Source organism: Motacilla alba, chromosome 4A (assembly GCF_015832195.1).
Source record: "Motacilla alba alba isolate MOTALB_02 chromosome 4A, Motacilla_alba_V1.0_pri, whole genome shotgun sequence".
Lineage (NCBI taxonomy): Eukaryota > Metazoa > Chordata > Aves > Passeriformes > Motacillidae > Motacilla > Motacilla alba.
The window spans coordinates 14,338,445-14,354,882 of NC_052045.1; the positions used below are offsets into that span (position 1 = coordinate 14,338,445).

The window sequence follows — 16,438 nt, forward strand, 5'->3', positions numbered from 1 at the left end:
ATGACCCCTCTATAACTCCTGGTTTGGAAGGAACCAGGAATTACTCACTGGAGAAAAATTCCTGGAGAAGGCATTGCTTGGAGCATTGGAAATCTTTTCCTTCTACTCTGTCTTTTTAAAGGAATAAATAAAAATAGTAGGAAATGCACAAATATGCTCCAGGCTCACTGTAGTTTGGGAATTTTTTTATAGCAAATGTAGCACACTTAATGAGATGTCTGAAAATCACATTCTTTTAAGCTGAAAAACACACGGCCTGAACTGGGGAGTAAAATCTCAGTGTTTAACTAGGACAGCCCCAACAAGCAGATCATGCTTAGATGACTTCAGGAAAAAAAACTGGCTTTTCACAGTGAGGACGAATTTAATAAAACATTTAAACCATTTTCCATACTTCTGTAATGGTCCAGAAAATCAGGATAATATGCAAGCGGAGAAGAATGGCTTTGGAGAGATTGAAGGATGTAAAGACTGAAGGACCTAAATCAGCCATACACATTTCTGCCAGGATGAACCTCTGTGATTCCCAGAGGCTGCCCCGTCCCTGGAAGTGTTCAAGGCCAGGAGTTTAGACCAACCTGGTCTAGTGGAAGGTGTCCCTGCCCATGGCAGGGGGTGGAACTGGATCAGCTTTAAGGTCCCTCCCAACCCAAACCATTTTGGGATTCGCTGATTCTGGTGAGTGCTTGGGGAACTGGGGGACCTGCCCAGATGCAAACAGCTGCCTTGCGTGCTGCTGGCCCCATCATACCCATCGAGGCAGCAGGCAGTGCAGGGTGGCATTAAAATGTCCTCTTCGTTAAAATGTCTTCTTCAGTCTGTTGGGTGTCCTGTGAGAGCTGCTGCCGCCTTGCTTGTTCACAGGAGTTGCCCACCCTGGGCTGGTGGGGATGCCTGGTGCTCCAGCAGCCATGTGCCTCACGTGTGCCCTCTGACTGCTGGCTGGGGCCCAGGGGCTGACCTGCCACATGTCCTGCTTCTCCATGGCCTAGAAGCAGGTGTCAAGATCTATCCCAAAATGTCTTGGTTGATAAGGAAGGCTGCAGGAGACGGAACACCCAAAAGCTGCTGTGCTGTGCCCTGTCACAGGAATGAAAGGAGCCAGCCTTTGCTGGAGGTGTATGTGGTGGAAGTGTGCAAGCTGAACTTGTCTTTGGGCAGCTCCTGGTTTTCCATTCTAGTTCCAGGAACTGCAGAAACGTGCTGTGCTTTGCCAGGCTTCTGCCTTGTGCTGACTTTCTGGTGGAGCCGCACGCTTACAATGTAGGAGAAGGTGTGGTCGCCCCCTAACAGGGAGGGTGTCAGCTGCCTTATTCCCATCCTTTTTCTCATAGCCAGGAAAACAGCTGTTGGGAGGAAAGGGTTAAAACCGGAAGATTTGGTGAGGAGGAATACTTTTGCTCAGTGATCTTGCAGCTGGGAATGCTAAGAACATCAGTGTGGGAAAACTCCATTTATTATGCCAAGTGTTGTTCATCCTCTGCCTGTTTTGAGAAGTAGAATTCCTGTGTAGGGGTAACACACTTTGACAGACATGCTGGAGCCTCCTGCTGGGAGACAGAGACCATAAAAACACAGCCTTGTGATAAACTGTGTGTGCACAAAGCCCTCTGGTACCTTGGGGCAGGCAGCCCTGCCTGCTGGGGTGAGCTGAGCCTGAGGGAGCAGTGTCCCCGTGTGTCTGTGCCGCCCAGCGCTGGCAGCGAGGTAATGAAATGCATCTGCTGCTGGCATTTCCGCCGTGCTTTGGTGTCACCCTGGTTACCTGTGTGTGCTGATGGCCACCACAGCCCGCTGTGGCGTGCCAAGGAACAGCTCGTTCCACGGGAGACCCGCGTGTGTCCGGCAGCAGAGTCTCTCCCACCGCCAGCCGTTTCTCTTCTCCCTGCCTTGAGGAGGACTGCCCGTGCCAAGGACTTCCAGGTGTTTTGGCTCTTACAGTATTTTGCCTGAAGGAATATTTTTGGAAGCAGAGCCCCTGCTGCTGTTAAGTAGCACAGGGACAGGGGTAAACAAGGAACAGGGAATGTGCACCCTGGAGCTGCACCAGGCAGCCAGACACAAACCTTGCCAAAACAATGCTCAGACCAAGTCTGCAACTAATCAGCGACTTTGGAAAAACAACACACCATTAAAGTAATTTGTGTGACTTTTCCCCCTTGTGACTTTTCCCCGGGACACCTTTGATTTACAGAACTAGCAGCACTCCCCAGCTCTCAGGTTGTCTATAGGAGCAGGAACGTTTGGTCATGTTCCTGGGTAACAGAGGCCAAAGAGTGAGTCATTGGGAGGAGGTGAGTGGGACCCTAGGTCACTCTACCAGCAGATGATGGTACAAGTTTTACCTGCAGCCATTTCTGTCCCTCTCATTTCTTCAGCTGAGATGTACCCTAGAAAGGGAGGAGCTCCGCAGGCATAATGAAATGCTGGAGCTGCCACAGATGTGTGACGCTGGTAATGGTGTCCCATAGGAGTGTGGGTATGAGTGACACCTCCCCGTAGGTGAGGCAGCTGCATGACAGATCCAGAGTGTGCTTTTAGCTCATGTGGTGGCACAAGCAACAGGTTTGCTCCCCAAAACCAGACAAGTTTGGGCGATGCTGGTTGGCTCAGCCCAAGAGAAGATGCTGCAGAAGAGCTGACAAGACACAAATCCAGATGTGCTGATTCGGCAGCAGCACGTGCAGTGGCTGCAAATCCCATACTCAGCTCACCCTGTTTGCTCGAGTTTTTCTGCTTTAGTTTTTCTCTCCTCAATTTAAATTCCCAAGGAAACACAAGACACAGTTTGTACTGATGCAGCCCATGCGGGAATGCTGTGTGGAGGAGCATGGATCCCACCTGCCTGCCTGCCCCCCCAGTCCCTGCTCAGCCCAGCACAGCTGCTCCTGTGGGCTCTTGAGGGTTCCTTCCTTTCTTCCATCCCATTTACAAATTGGAGCGTGGCCACTGAAGTGGTGGATTTACCCCACTGTGGGCAGGATCCAGCCTTAGGTCTTGCCAGGCTGGGATTACCCTGTGCTTTCTGGGAGGTGAAGGGAAGGGGCTGGGGCCACCCCCAAGCTGGGCAGTGGGGACATGGCTGGAGCACTGTGTGCCCTGGTAGCACGGGTGACTCCCATCAAAAGGGTTCATGGTGGATGTGGCTGGGAGCCCTGGCTGTGACAGACCTACCCCTGTGCCACCTGCATCCCCAGCCCTGTTCCCCATAGGGAGCTTCCCTCCAGAGCTGCTTCCCAGCTGAAGGTGAGCATAGAAAGAGCAAGTCAGGGTTTAAGCCGAATAGATCATCAGGGATTAAACCTGATTAATGGATTTGGAGCTGCTCTTTTATTGCTCACACTGACCAGGGGACACGGGGCTTGTCACCGCACCCTCAGGTGTGTGTTGGTCGAGTTCATCCCCTGGTCCCCATCCCCTCCGTGCCAGGGTCAGTGCCAGATCCCTTTGCCTGGCTCAGGCTCCGGCTCTTGACTCTGCAGCACCATCAGAGCCCCCCACCCCCATGCCGTGCAGAGCCACTTGGTTTCTAGCTCAGCTCTGCCAGTGGGGTGACAGCAGCCCCAAATGCTGGCAGAGGTTTCAGCTCAGTCTGTTTGGCTCCAAAGTGACTTAAAATGCATTAATGTCACACATGGCAGCCCAGTCCTGTCCCTTTGTCACTTGTCCTGTTGTGTAGGGACATTCTCTGAGTAAAGCCTGGCTGAGCAAAGCTGGCTGGCTTTGCATATTTTTCCCCAATGCTTTTCTTTTCTTGGTGGTGGGAATTTGTACTAAACATAGAATTGTGGAATGACAGAATGGTTCGGCTTAAAGGAGACCTTAAGCTCATCTTGTAATACACCTTTTCCTGAGCAGGGACACCTTCCACTATCCCAGATTCCTCCAAGCCCTGTCCAGCCTGGCCTTGGACACTTCCAGGGATCCAGGGGCAGCCACAGCTGCTCTGGGCACCCTGTGCCAGGGCCTGCCCACCCTTCCAGGGAAGAATGTCTTCCATCTATCTAACCTAAATTTCCCCTTTTCCAGTTTGAATCACCTGGATGTGCTGCTGCCAGGGCTGGCAGTGAGCAGTGCCCTGTTCAGCCCTCTGTGCAGCCATGGGAGGTGGGAGTGGGAGCATCTGCTGGCACAGGAGCAATGCCAGGCTCTGGACCTGCTGTGGCCAGAGAGGAGCCTGATCTGTGCAGTGCTGTCAATGCCTTGGAAGTGTCCAAGGCCGGGTTGGACAGGGCTTGAAGCGTGCTGGAATAGTGGAAGGTGTCCCTGCCCAAGGCAAGGGGTTCTAGGATATGAGCTTTATGGTCCCTTCCAAACTTCTGTGATTTTAGTTTGGCACTGCTGAGGCAGCTGCCAGTGGAGTGAGAGAATGCTGTACCAACCCCACTGGCACTGTCCTGCTCCAAAATCCCCCCAGAGCATGGGGTTGCAATGACCCTGGTGGGAGCTACCTGCAGATTACCCTGTCCAGCTCCTGCTTCCCCAGAAAGCTACCCCAGCATTCCTGAGACAATTCCATCATCCCCACAGTGGGTGCCTGGGGCAGGAGCTCAGTGCAGAGCAGTGTTTTGGCCAGGAACGGGGACATGGGTGGAGGTTCCCACGGCTCCAGTGGATTACAGCTGTCTCATGCTATCAACAACGCTGCACTTTTCAAAAACGAGCAGCTCCCTCAGGAGCTCCATGGCAGACTCCTGATGCCCTGGGCAATGTCCTGGTGATATCTGGCTTCCTTGTGCTGCTCCAAAACGAGTCAGGGGACACCAAGCAGGAATTGTGCCCCTTGCTGGGAGCTGGCAGCACATCCTCAGCCCCGAGGGCTTGACCGCGCATCCTCAGCGTGGCAGCGATCCCGGATGGCCGCTGCAGGGGCTCATTCCCTGCCCTGTCCAGGTGAGGCTGCTGAATGCTGGTGGCTTCCAGGAACTGATTTTCCTGCCGCTTTGGCATGCAGGGAGCATTTTGGAGTGGGTTTGACTTGGTGCCTGTGTGCCTGCACGTGGGTTTGTGGATGCACACATGATATGTGTTTGTGGTGTGCAGGAGGATCGGGGCAGGGATTCGCCTCCATTATTGGAAGTGATTGTAGATGAACAGGGGCAATGAGAAAAGCTCTGAGTAAATCACTGGAAGTATCACTCCCCAGTTTTGGCTGCCTTCCCATAAAGATAAATGCAGAAACCTCTCTGGGGTAAGGCAGAGCCAAAGGACACCCTCTGTGCCATTGTGCCAGGCTGAATCTCTTGCCCCTCAGAGCAGTGCTGAGGGATGGCAGCAGCCACCCACCACCCCTGCATTCCTGTCCCTAGGCCTTTCCCCAGTTCCGGAGTTCTCCAGGTCCTCCCATCCCACACCCTCAAGTTCATGCTGCTGGAGGAGATCTGAGGCTTGCATGGCCCAAACCCCTGGGGACCTGGACCCCCCTCAGGTCTGTGTGACATGTGGGGAGCCTGTTCTTTGGCTGTCTGCTTGGGGCTCAGAGCCTGCTCTGTGCCATCTCTCAGTGGGTTAAAGCCACAAGGCTGGCAGCGTTTCTCAGAGTGAACCAGCTGCAAGACTGGTGGATGGGCTGGGGACCGGCCATGGAGAGCAGCTGTGTCCAGGCACGGTCAAGGTTGTGTTTGATGAAGCACAGGGACCAGGAGGACACCATGTATTTATAGCTCCTGAAGTTGTCTTGAGCCTGCAACCTTGATGCCTTCTTCAAACAGAGAAATAAATCTGTGTTTAGTTCAACTTGTTTGGTATTTGGAGGAAAAAGAGTTGTAGCCCTTTGGGCCATAACTGAACAAACATGAGCATTGGCACTTGCAGGCCAGTGCTGTGAGATTGCTCACCTCTGGCAGGGTGGGAATGGATTTATTGTGTGTCTGGTGACTGGCAGGTAAAGGGGCGCAGGTGCTGAGCTGCTGGAGTCGTGGGAGGGTTTGATCCTGTGGGTCCTTGACACTCGGCCTGGGGGAGGATCAGCCCCTGTCCCAGGGTGCCTGGGCACTTCCCTTTCTGGTCCCGCTGTCCCTGGGTTACCCAGGCCCTCCTCCCCACGCAGCACCAATGACTCCTGCCCAAGGCCTTTTTATCACTTTTTCTCACTTGTCTCCCCAGTTGTAGAGAAATCACCTATTTGTGTTTCAGGAGAGAAGGCGGAGGTTTGGGGAAATGACGGGCATTTTATAAAGCAATTAAAACCCAACCCCTGTAATTGCTGTAATTTATATACACCTACAAAATAACCAGCTGGTGTGATCCAGGCTTCAAGCCCATTTTATTCGTTTCAGCACATCAAACAGATGGAAACATTCCATCTATGATTTCCTGGGATGCAGAGGGGTTGGCAGCGAGGGTCTGTGGGTGCACTGAGGGGCAGGGGAGCAGCAAAGGGCTGTGGAACCATCGCTGACACCAGAATAGCACCTCCAATTGCCACAGAGGATGTGTGATGAAGGGATTGGTGCTTGGGGATAGGGTTTGTGTGTGTTTGTGGATGAGAGGAGTGATACCATCCCCTAGAAAACTTGGGATGCTGCAAATGGGGTTGGGCACACGTGCTTCAAAGCTGTACCCCAGCCCCCCGCCCTGCCCTCCATCACAGCCTGGAAGATTAAAGCAGATTGGTGTGAGTTCAAAGCTGCAACCTCAGTGCAGCCACGCTGGTGATGAGGGAGGTAATTAGCAAGTGAAATGTTCGTTGCTGTAGTGAAATGATGTTTATAATATTGGGTTATGAGGAGAGGGGGGCGGGAGCAGCTGGCTTTTCCATTATCCATACAGCCCCACTCTGCAAACCCATCTGGCATAACCAAGGCTCTCTGGGTTTTATTCCATTTCTCCAGCCTGTTCCTGCATTCTGCCTTACTTGCCCTTGGCCAGCAATTTTCAGGGTTGCAAATGAGCTCGGGATATTTTAGGAGCCAGTGGTTTTTCAGGAATGAGTGCTCTGCCTGTGCTCTGTGCCTGTAATTCAAGTTCTCCTGGCTCAGGAGCCCCCAGTTACCCATGTGTACGGAGAGGAGCAATGTTTATGGGCCTGCTGGAGTCAGATGAAAGCCTCAGACTGCAGTTCCTACCTGCAGATGAATGAACCACCTCAGGGACCCTCTTCCAGCCCTGGAGTTTAAAATATTAATAGGATATCATTTTCTGACAAGCGCTGCAACAGGTAGCGAGTGCTTTGTTATAAAGCATTCCCGTTAGCAGAGCACGTGGAACTGGCAATGCTGTGTCTCTGAAATGAACACCCCGAAACTGTGTTCCCCCCATGGCCATGGGTATCAATATCCCCTCAGATGGGGTCTTCATCGGTGCTTCCCTGGATCCCCTCCTTCTCCCAGAGCAATGCAGCCTGTGGGCACCAGAGCAGGCCCTGCATCCCTCTCCTCTCAGGTCGTGATCCACTGGTCATGACTTCCTGGTCGAGAGCTGCTGGCTGGGATCCACCAGCCACGATCCACTGCTCATAACCTTCTGGCCCAGATTCTCTGGCTGTGATCTGCTGGCTGAGATCTGCTCTGGTGAGCAAAGGGCAGCGTGGCTGGGGAGTGAAAGCCTGCACAGTGCAGCTGAGCTCTCCCTGCCTGTGCCATTGTAGCTCCAGCTGAAGTGGTTGGCAGAGAGGACATCCCTCTCCTATGGCTCATCAAGCTTTTGTTCATCTCCCTCACCCTGTGCAGAACAAAATTGACGATGAAAATAGTGAAAATTTGCTCTCCAAAGGAGTGGCAAAGGGCAGACACCCATGCTGTCCTCTCCAGCTAGTGACAGCCCAGGGTCACCGCAGTGCTGGGCTCAGTGTCTCCCGTGTGGCACAGCCTGGCATGGACCAGGAGCTGCCCAGGACCCCCAGAGCCTTTGCCCAAGGTTACTCCAGTGTCCCTCCCTCAAGCAGTGTGCTTGGTGGCAGAGGGTCTCAGCTGCTGGCAGGGGACGGGGGACACTCCAGCTTTGCTGATCTCTGTATTTTTCCTCTTTCTCCCATTTCTGGACCTGCAGCAAACCCTGGAGACAAATCTCACCAACCTGGTTAAGCGCAACAGCGAACTGGAAAACCAGATGGCCAAGCTGATACAGATCTGCCAGCAAGTGGAGGTGGGTGAGGGCCAGGGGGGGCTGGGGGAGGTGTCCGGGGCAGCTCTCAGCTCTAGGGAGGCAATGCATGGATCACCCCATTTCCTGGGGCTCCCCTGGGAGCAGAGACGAGTGTGGGGGTAATCCCAAGCAGTGGAGGACACAGGGATGGTTCTCAGGGGTCTGAAAGGGTTGTCATGGTTGGGAGCCACTGAGAAGAGACATGAGCTACTGAGCTGGCTCCGGGCAGGAGGACCTGCCTGCTGCTCTGTGCTGGGGGCAGCAGCTGCTTTTGGTGGAAGACTGAGTGAAACCGAGTGTGAAAACAGGCTCAGCCGTGTGACACTGAGCCTGTGACAAGGCTCATCAACTGGGTGACACTGAGCCTGCAAAGAGGTCTCAGCTGGGTGACACCGAGCATGCAGCAATTCCTTGAACCACAAGCTTCCCGCAGGACTGAACCCCAGGCTGCTGCCAGGATTGCAGCCATGGACTCAGGGGGAGTTTGCCAGTGCCTGAGAGAACACAACAATTGTTTACTTCACCCACAGCACCCCAGGCCTTGCAGGGCGTGCAAGTCCTGTGCCTCCCCTGCACTCCCCAAGCCATCCCATGGGCCCAGCAGGCAGCAGGATGCAGGAATGTGTGGTGGGATGTGGGGATGCTGCCTCAGGATGCTGTGAGTGAGATGGAGGGATGCGGCGGCAGGATGCAGGGATGCTGCAGCAGTACAAGGGCTCCTCCTGTGCAGGGTGGGTCCATTTGCCCACAGCAAAGCATCTATGATGCATTTGCCTAGGGAGCTGCAGCTTGTCCTTCACCACCTGAATCTCAGAGCAGCTGAGGTTTGGGGCCGTGAAGGTGCTTCAAGGCCTGTGGTTTCTGCAGGCAGCATCAGCGCTTTGTTCTTCACTCCCTCAATAATGTCCCGATGATCTGGCAGGAGGAAGTGAGTGCAAAAGCCCTTTTTGTGAGTGCCAGCAGGGCGAGTGTGCCGCCAGCAGCTGGCAGCCACTGACACAGTGTGCAAAGAGAAGGAGGAGGGAGCTGAGATGCTCTGAACTTCCAGCCAAAATAAGGAGCAGACAAATCCCACTTGGCTCTGCAGCACTGCTGGCCTTCTGTGTCACTGGTGTTGTCCTGCTTCGCTCTGCCTGTGCATCACTCTGCAGTAGGAATGGCTTTGTTGGAACGGTCTCTCCTGGGCTTCTTCTTCCCCAGGGCTCAGTGGGCTTGGACTGGGTCTAGGAATACAGATAGCATGGATGTTTGGCAGAGAGAGAAGGAGCCAGGATGCCCTTGCAGAGCTCTGGTGGCAGTCACCAGCCCTTGCTGCTCTGATGGGCCATGCTTTGGCTCGGAGAACCCACCAGGGATAGAGCAGGGATGCGGCTGGATGTCCTTCCAAACCCATTCTTTTGAATCCAGCTCCAATGTCTTAATGACCTGACATAGGATAAATTGGAAGATATTTGGTATTTCTGTCTGATCCTCAGAGTCTGAGACCTCTAAGCTGTCATTTTTGACAGAGTTTGTGAGTTTTCAGCTTTGTCAGACGCTCTGCTTAAAATAACAGTTCAAATAACATTTCTCAGCTATGTTGAATGCACAGCCAGGCCCTTGGAGGCCCCTTCGCAGAGAGCACAGTAAACTGTGAAGCAGAAAATATCTGTGCTCTCCACCAATCTAATTCCAGGGAATTTTGTTCTGAGATATTTGCAGACATGGCACACAGGCAGGCACATGCAATCCCCATGTACTCTGCCCCTCAGAAACATTCAGTGTAAATCTCATGGCATGTCCAGAGAATGGTACCACCAGCACCTTGAGGGACTGGGGTTCACCCCAGAGAAGGGCACTACAAGTGTACTCAAGGCCCTGAGCCTGTGCTGCCCCTCAGAGTGACACTGGTGCATGGGGGGCTCTACTGAGAGAGGTCGAAATGGCCAAATCCTGTGGAGTGATGGAAATGTGGACCAGGGAGGGCAGATAACAGCCCTGCAGAGAAGCTGAGTTTGTAAAACAGGGATGGTACCAGCCCAGTGTCCCGTTGTGGGGAGAGCAGAAGCTGCAGGTGTGCCGTGGGACTGTGGCCTCTGTGTCACGGCAGCCTGGGCGTGGGCTCCTGATGTCCCCAAGGCACAGCTGCTACACAGCCAAAAACCTCTTGAGGACTGTGGAGGACAGATGGGGTCCTCTGCTCCATCCCCGAGCTGCCAGGAGGAGGCTTGCCTGCATGTGAGTCAGGCTGTGGGCTGAGATGCTGCTTCTCATGCCCATGAGGTGCAGGACAGGCTTTTCCCGGAGCTGGTTTATTTCAGGACTGTTGTCCCTAGCACATTTTCCCCCAGCACTGAGGTGGGTGAAATATTTTTTCTCTCCCTTGTTACAACTAAAGGCTGCCCAGCTCTCCTGCAGCCATAGCACCTGCTGAGTGCTCCCAAACCCAGCATTTACCTGGGAGCTGGTTCATCCATACAGAGTGGTTTGGCCAGTGTCCAGGTGTTCTTGAGCCAGAGCTCTGCCAGTGGAGCAGTCCTGGTCTGCAGTACCCCCCCCATGCTCTGCTGGCCCTTTGAGGGCACCCCAGCCTCGAAAATGCTCCTGTTTTGGCAGAAGGCAGCTGGGAAAGGGACTGTGGTGTCCTTTGCAACTTCACCTGCCTCCAGCCCCCCGAACATCAACGTGGTTGAGGGGAGATTTCTTGCCCTGGGCAGGCTGTGGATGGCTACAGATTACGTTGTGCTGTAGCCATCCTGGAAGGGGAACGCTCCAGGCCTGAGTTGGGCAGCAGCTGGTTGGAGGGATGGACCCAGGGCAAAGCTGAGGTGCCCCTGTCTCCTGTGCTGTCCCTTGGCCCAACATTTCTCTCTTGCCCCTTGCTGTGCACAGCCTTCAGCCTCCTATTCCCTCACCCTCATGTGTCCCAGGAGCTAAATGAGAGGGGGAGTCCAGGTTTGTGCTCCTGGGAAGTTGGGGTGACAGCCATCCCTGTGGGCACACAGCTTTGAGGGACCAGGGTGCTGCCAGCTCTGCCACAACAGCACTGCCACACCAGCATGGCAGCAGTGCCACGGCAGCAGTGCCACAGCAGGACAGCAGCTCTGCCACAGCAGCTTGCTGCAGGCTCCAAACCCTGGGGCTGTTCCCCGCCCCCCTCCACATGCAGCAGATTGGGAAGATTTTCCACTGTTTTTCCTCAGTGGAGCTCTCTTTGCAGACCATCAGCTGTCTCCCACTCCAGTGTTGCATAATCTGCTGGCCAGGTTTAAAAAAAGATCCTGTAGCAAAAATGTGGTTCACTCTAGGCTGCCTTGTTTCAGAGGGATTCGGGAGTATAAAATGAGGAAAACTGATTTCTGTCCTGTAGTGTGCTTTAATGAAGTGCTAGGGCTCGATTCCTCTTCCATGAAGTGCATTCCCTCTTGTCCTGTCCTGTCCATCCTCCCACGGATACTGGTCTTCCCTGAAGGCAGAGGACTGGAACCTCTGCTTGTGCCCCCACTGCACTCTGTGTGTGCACCACTGTGAGCACAGCCATGAGAGCGTGCTGTGTGTGCCTCCTGACACCCGTGTGCTGTGTGTGCCTTCCAAAACCCGTGTTCTGTGTGTCTGTTCCAACACCCGTGTGCTGTGTGTGCCTTCCAAAACCCGTGTGCTGTGTGTGCCTCCCAACACCCGTGTGCTGTGTGTCTGTCCCAACACCCGTGTGCTGTGTGTCCCTCCAACACCCGTGTGCTGTGTGTGCCTTCCAAAACCCGTGTGCTGTGTGTCCCTCCGACACCCGTGTGCTCTGTGTGCCTCCCAACACCCGTGTGCTGTGTGTCCGTCCCAACACCCGTGTGCTGTGTGTCCGTCCCAACACCCGTGTGCTGTGTGTCCCTCCCGACACCCGTGTGCTGCTGTTCCTGGCCAGGTGAACACAGCCATGCACGAGGCCAAGCTGATGGAGGAGTGTGATGAGCTGATGGAGATCATCCGCCAGCGCAAGCAGGTCATCGCCGTCAAGATCAAGGAGACAAAGGTGAGGGGTCCCAGCTCATGTGTCCCTGGTCACAGGTCCCCTCGTGTGCCCGCGGGGTGGCCGCTGCAGTGTCTGCCCCTCCTGTCTAGGAGCAGCACTCCCGCAGCCAGTGACGCTGGGGCGTGCCAGCCTCGGGCAGAGCGTGCAGCGGCGTGTGTTGCATTGCCATGAAGGGTTTGCTTTGAGCAGCACCCGTGCATCTCCTTGTCCAAACTCCAGGTGTCCCCTGGTGCTGCCCTCCGTGCCCTCCACACCATGCAGGTGCCTGTCACCGCTGCTGCCCCAGGGCTCCTCTGCTGAGGACAAAGCATGTGCTGGCTGGAGGAGGAACAGTGTGTTGGTTAGCGTGACAAGTTGGTGCAGAGGCTTGGATCACTCCAGACAGCTTCCTCAGGGCTCTTCACCACTGTGGTTCGAATAGAATAATGTAGAATTAATATTGAAGGACCATAGTTCAGTGCTGCAGAGAGCAGAGGCTGCATGCTCTGCATTGCAGCACAGCTGAGGGGGAGCTGCTTCTCACCCTCATCTTTGTGGGAGTGTTTGGACCTTTCCTCCAGTGGCTCCAGGTGTTTCCCGGTGGTTCCTATGTGTAGCATCCCACCCCAAAGGGGAAGGGACCCAAGATTCATAGATGCTCATGGTTTAAAGGAATGACAGATGAGTCAGGGTCCTGGGGCCACTGCCTGTGCTCACGGGGGGAACCTTTTTATAGGTAAGTTTTGCCTTTCCTGGGAGTTCTCACTTTCTCTGCAAATCAGTTCTCATGCACAGTCCATCCCTCCAGACGTTTCTGGAAATGGGTCAGAGGCTTCAGGGGTCTTTTGTGGTCTTGGTTCCCCTACAGCCCATGCCACTGCTTCATCTCGTTCCTGTGGTGTGCTGTGTTGTGCTTACCTCCAGAAACCACAGCAAGGATGTTTGTCCCAGGACAGTGCTGCCCTACCTCCCTGGGGCCCCTTCTGCAGCCCCAACACCCCTCAACTGGCTCTGCACCTGTCCAGCTGTTGGTGTTTGAGACATCAGCCTCCCCTTCTGGGCTCTCCACGTGCAGCAGCAAGAGGGCTGGAGGGCTGTAGCTCTGAGGGTGCCTGGGGAGCCTGCATGACCCCACTGCTGTTCTCACTGAGCTTGGGTGTGCACTGGGCTCCCACCACAGTACCCGTGGCCAAGCCCCAAATACAGATGCTGCCAGGCAGTTGGGAGCAGGTTCCACCACGTGTGAAGGCAGAAGAGCCACCGGCCCAGCTCCAGGACACCCTGGCAGCAGTGGGTGCTTTGAGATCCTGCTTCTACCCCAAGCACTCCAGGGAACATATTTTATGTAACGGTGCCGTCTGCCGGTCCATCTGTCTGTCTGCTTGCTCTTCCCACCCTCTTCCTTGACTCTTCCAGGCTCTGCTGTCCAGTTCCAGCCATGCTTAGAAAGACCTGGAAGCTCCAAAATGTTGTTTTCCTACAATTGGCAGCTGGGTAGGGGTGAAGGGCACAGATTAGTGCCCAAACCCTCTGCAGAAGCAGTGGAGAAAGGAGTAACCTCTAGAGGCTGTAGCTGGTTTGAAGTGCTCCAGCTGCTTTCCTGATGGATTGACATTTGGTTTTCCATTTGTTGTGCCCTGCTTTCCCTGACAAATGGCCCAATGGATGTATGGAGCCTGGGAGAAGGGAGGGGGAGAACATGCAGATTCCCTCATACCTTGGTCACCCTGCAGTTCAGTTCAGCACCTGTGAATGGGATCTCTTCCAGCAGCTCTGTAAACACTTCCCCTGTTCCTGGGTGCCCTGTGCTGAGTGACTGGCAGGAGTCTCATGGCAGCCTGCTCTCCTCGGGCTGGCATGGGGGGACATTGTGTTTGCACGGGAGGAGTGGAGAGAGGGCGCGTTGTTCTCCAGGGTCCATCACATATGGGACCCTCACAGCAAGCGCAGGCTGTGCTCTGGGGCTCTCCCACCCCCAGCAAAATTTACCATGGAAAGTGCTTGCTGTGCTCCCTGCCCAGAGCCATTGGGACATTCCTGTGCCCTTTCACCGCTCCTTGCTCGCCGTGATCAGTGCTGGCTCAGGGTTCCCTCTGTGCCTCTGAAGCCTCTCTGAGCACGCCGTGTCCCTCTGCTCTCCGGCAGGTGATGAAGCTGCGGAAGCTGGCCCAGCAGGTTGCCAACTGCCGGCAGTGCCTGGAGCGCTCCACCGTCCTCATCAACCAGGCCGAGCACATCCTGAAGGAGAACGACCACGCGCGGTTCCTGCAGACTGCCAGGAACGTGGCCGAGAGGTGGGCTGCGCTGGGGACCCTTCTGCTGGAGCTGGCCCCCGGTTGTAGGTCCCTGCCCAGAGATGACCCAAGTCCCCTCCAGTCATTTCCCTGGAGGTCCCCAGCCATCCCTGCAGCCTCCCACTGTGCTGTCCTCAAATAAACCCCGGGGTCAGGTTCCCATCCCTCACAGGACGGGGGCTGCACGGCAGGTCCTAATAATTCTGCGGGAGCAAGTCCCCTTCCCTGGGGTAGGAAAGTGGTGGAAATGCCAGTCCAAAGGGAGTTCAGGGGCCAGTCAAAGCTGTAAACCCCAGGGGTGGAGCCCCCTCCACTCTCAGGGAGCCTGTCCCCAGGCTAGGCCACCCTCCTGGGTGGGGGCAGTGGTCTGTAGGTGCAAGCTGTTTTCCTGACAGCAGGTGAGGCACAGTGAGGCTGTCCCCATCCCTGGGCCTCCCTCGTGCACCCTGTTGCATACTGATGGTCCCTTCTTTCCTTCCAGGGTCGCCATGGCAACTGCATCCTCGCAAGTCCTGATACCAGATATCAATTTTAATGATGCCTTTGAAAACTTTGCTTTAGATTTTTCCAGAGAGAAGAAGCTGCTGGAGGGGCTGGATTATCTTACAGGTGAGGGCTCAGGTGTGCTCCACTGTGTATGTTTCCCTCAGTCCCCTGCCCTGTGCTCCACCAAGGGCTGGCAGACCTATTTCAGGACTGAACCAGTAACAAGCACCAGGTCATCTGTGGCAGAGCAGGGCCTGTGCTGTGCCCAGGACAGTGACATAGCCCCATCCTCCTGTTTCACCTTGCTGTTCCTGGAGGACCCATGGAAAATACCAGAAAGCTTAAAAATTATGGTCTCCGTGACCTGGTGGGGGAGGCTGATGTCCATAAGGATGCAAGAGAGATAAGGATTATGTAAGGGTCCATAAGGATTACAGGGGAGGAATGATGAATTAACTAATTATTATACTTCTAAGGCACTCTGTGCTTTAACGTTTCTCTTTTGCTGCCCTTTTTCTGGGTCACTTGGTTCTAAATTACGAACCCTTCTGGGCAGGACCTCAGTGGGCCCCTCACAGCTTCCCTGATGCCCCAGCACAGACTGATTGCTGCCCTTGGTGGGCTGGGAGCAGCAATGGCTGCTGGATCAGCCTGTGCTGGAGCACTGGAGGAATGAGAGCTCCAGGGAGGCAAGGACATCCTCGCTCACCCAAATCCGATTTTATCATCATGAAGCCGATCAGCTTTCAGTGAAAGATTAACACAAGCATGTCCAGATCAGCTGTGGGATGAAATACTTACTCCACAACCAGGGCAGGGAAATAAGTGGATTTGGAAGTGGATCTCAGCCTCTTTCAGGGTGGGGGTGTCAGACCTGCTGGAGCAGCCACTGCTCTGTGCTCTGACCTCTGGTTGCCTTGTTAAACTAAAGGGTTTAGTTCAGTGGGAAACACAATGATAGATTAAATGAGAGAGGTTTTGGTGTTGAGAGACCACTCCTGCCGCAAGCCCATCTCAGTCCTAAGATGAGTGGAAAAGGCCTGGGTTTTTAAGGAAGGAATGCCCCAACTGACCAAAGTCTGTGGTCTGTGCCACCCCACAGCGCCGAACCCACCGTCAGTTCGTGAGGAGCTCTGCACGGCCTCCCATGACACCATCACTGTGCACTGGATGTCAGAGGACGAGTTCAGCGTCAGCTCCTACGAGCTCCAGTACACCATCTTCACCGGCCAGGCCAACTTCATCAGTAAGTCACCACACTCCCCTTCAGCAAGGAATCCCATGTTGCCCAGACAATCTCCGGCTGCTCCATCCCTGGAAGTGTTCAAGGCCAGCTTGGAGCAACCTGGGATAGCTGAGGGTGTCCCTGCCCATGGCAGGGAGGATCACTAGATGAGCTTTTGGGTCCCTTCCAACCAAAGCATTCTGGGATTCTGTAAGGAAAAGGTTCTCAGGTTCATCAGTGGTTTTAAAGTCTGGGTATTTGTGGAGGAAACAGCAGCAAAGGATCTACCAAGGGCTAGTGGATCAGAGCAATGGATACCTCCCCGTGTTGGGGGGGCCATCCCTGAGGTGTTCTGGTCTGCATTTG

At 54.6% G+C, this 16,438-nt stretch overlaps 1 protein-coding gene across 3 annotated transcripts in view; it reads left to right on the forward strand.

Annotated features, from left to right (window-relative positions):
• Positions 1–16,438, forward strand: part of MID2 (midline 2) — a 68,672-nt gene that overhangs the window by 34,649 nt on the left and 17,585 nt on the right. For all 3 annotated transcript variants that reach the window (XM_038164820.1, XM_038164822.1, XM_038164821.1), the window contains exons 3-7: positions 7,990–8,085; positions 11,981–12,088; positions 14,213–14,361; positions 14,843–14,970; positions 15,950–16,093. In XM_038164820.1, the coding sequence (XP_038020748.1) occupies positions 7,990–8,085; positions 11,981–12,088; positions 14,213–14,361; positions 14,843–14,970; positions 15,950–16,093 (625 nt within the window). The remainder of the gene's footprint in view (positions 1–7,989; positions 8,086–11,980; positions 12,089–14,212; positions 14,362–14,842; positions 14,971–15,949; positions 16,094–16,438) is intronic.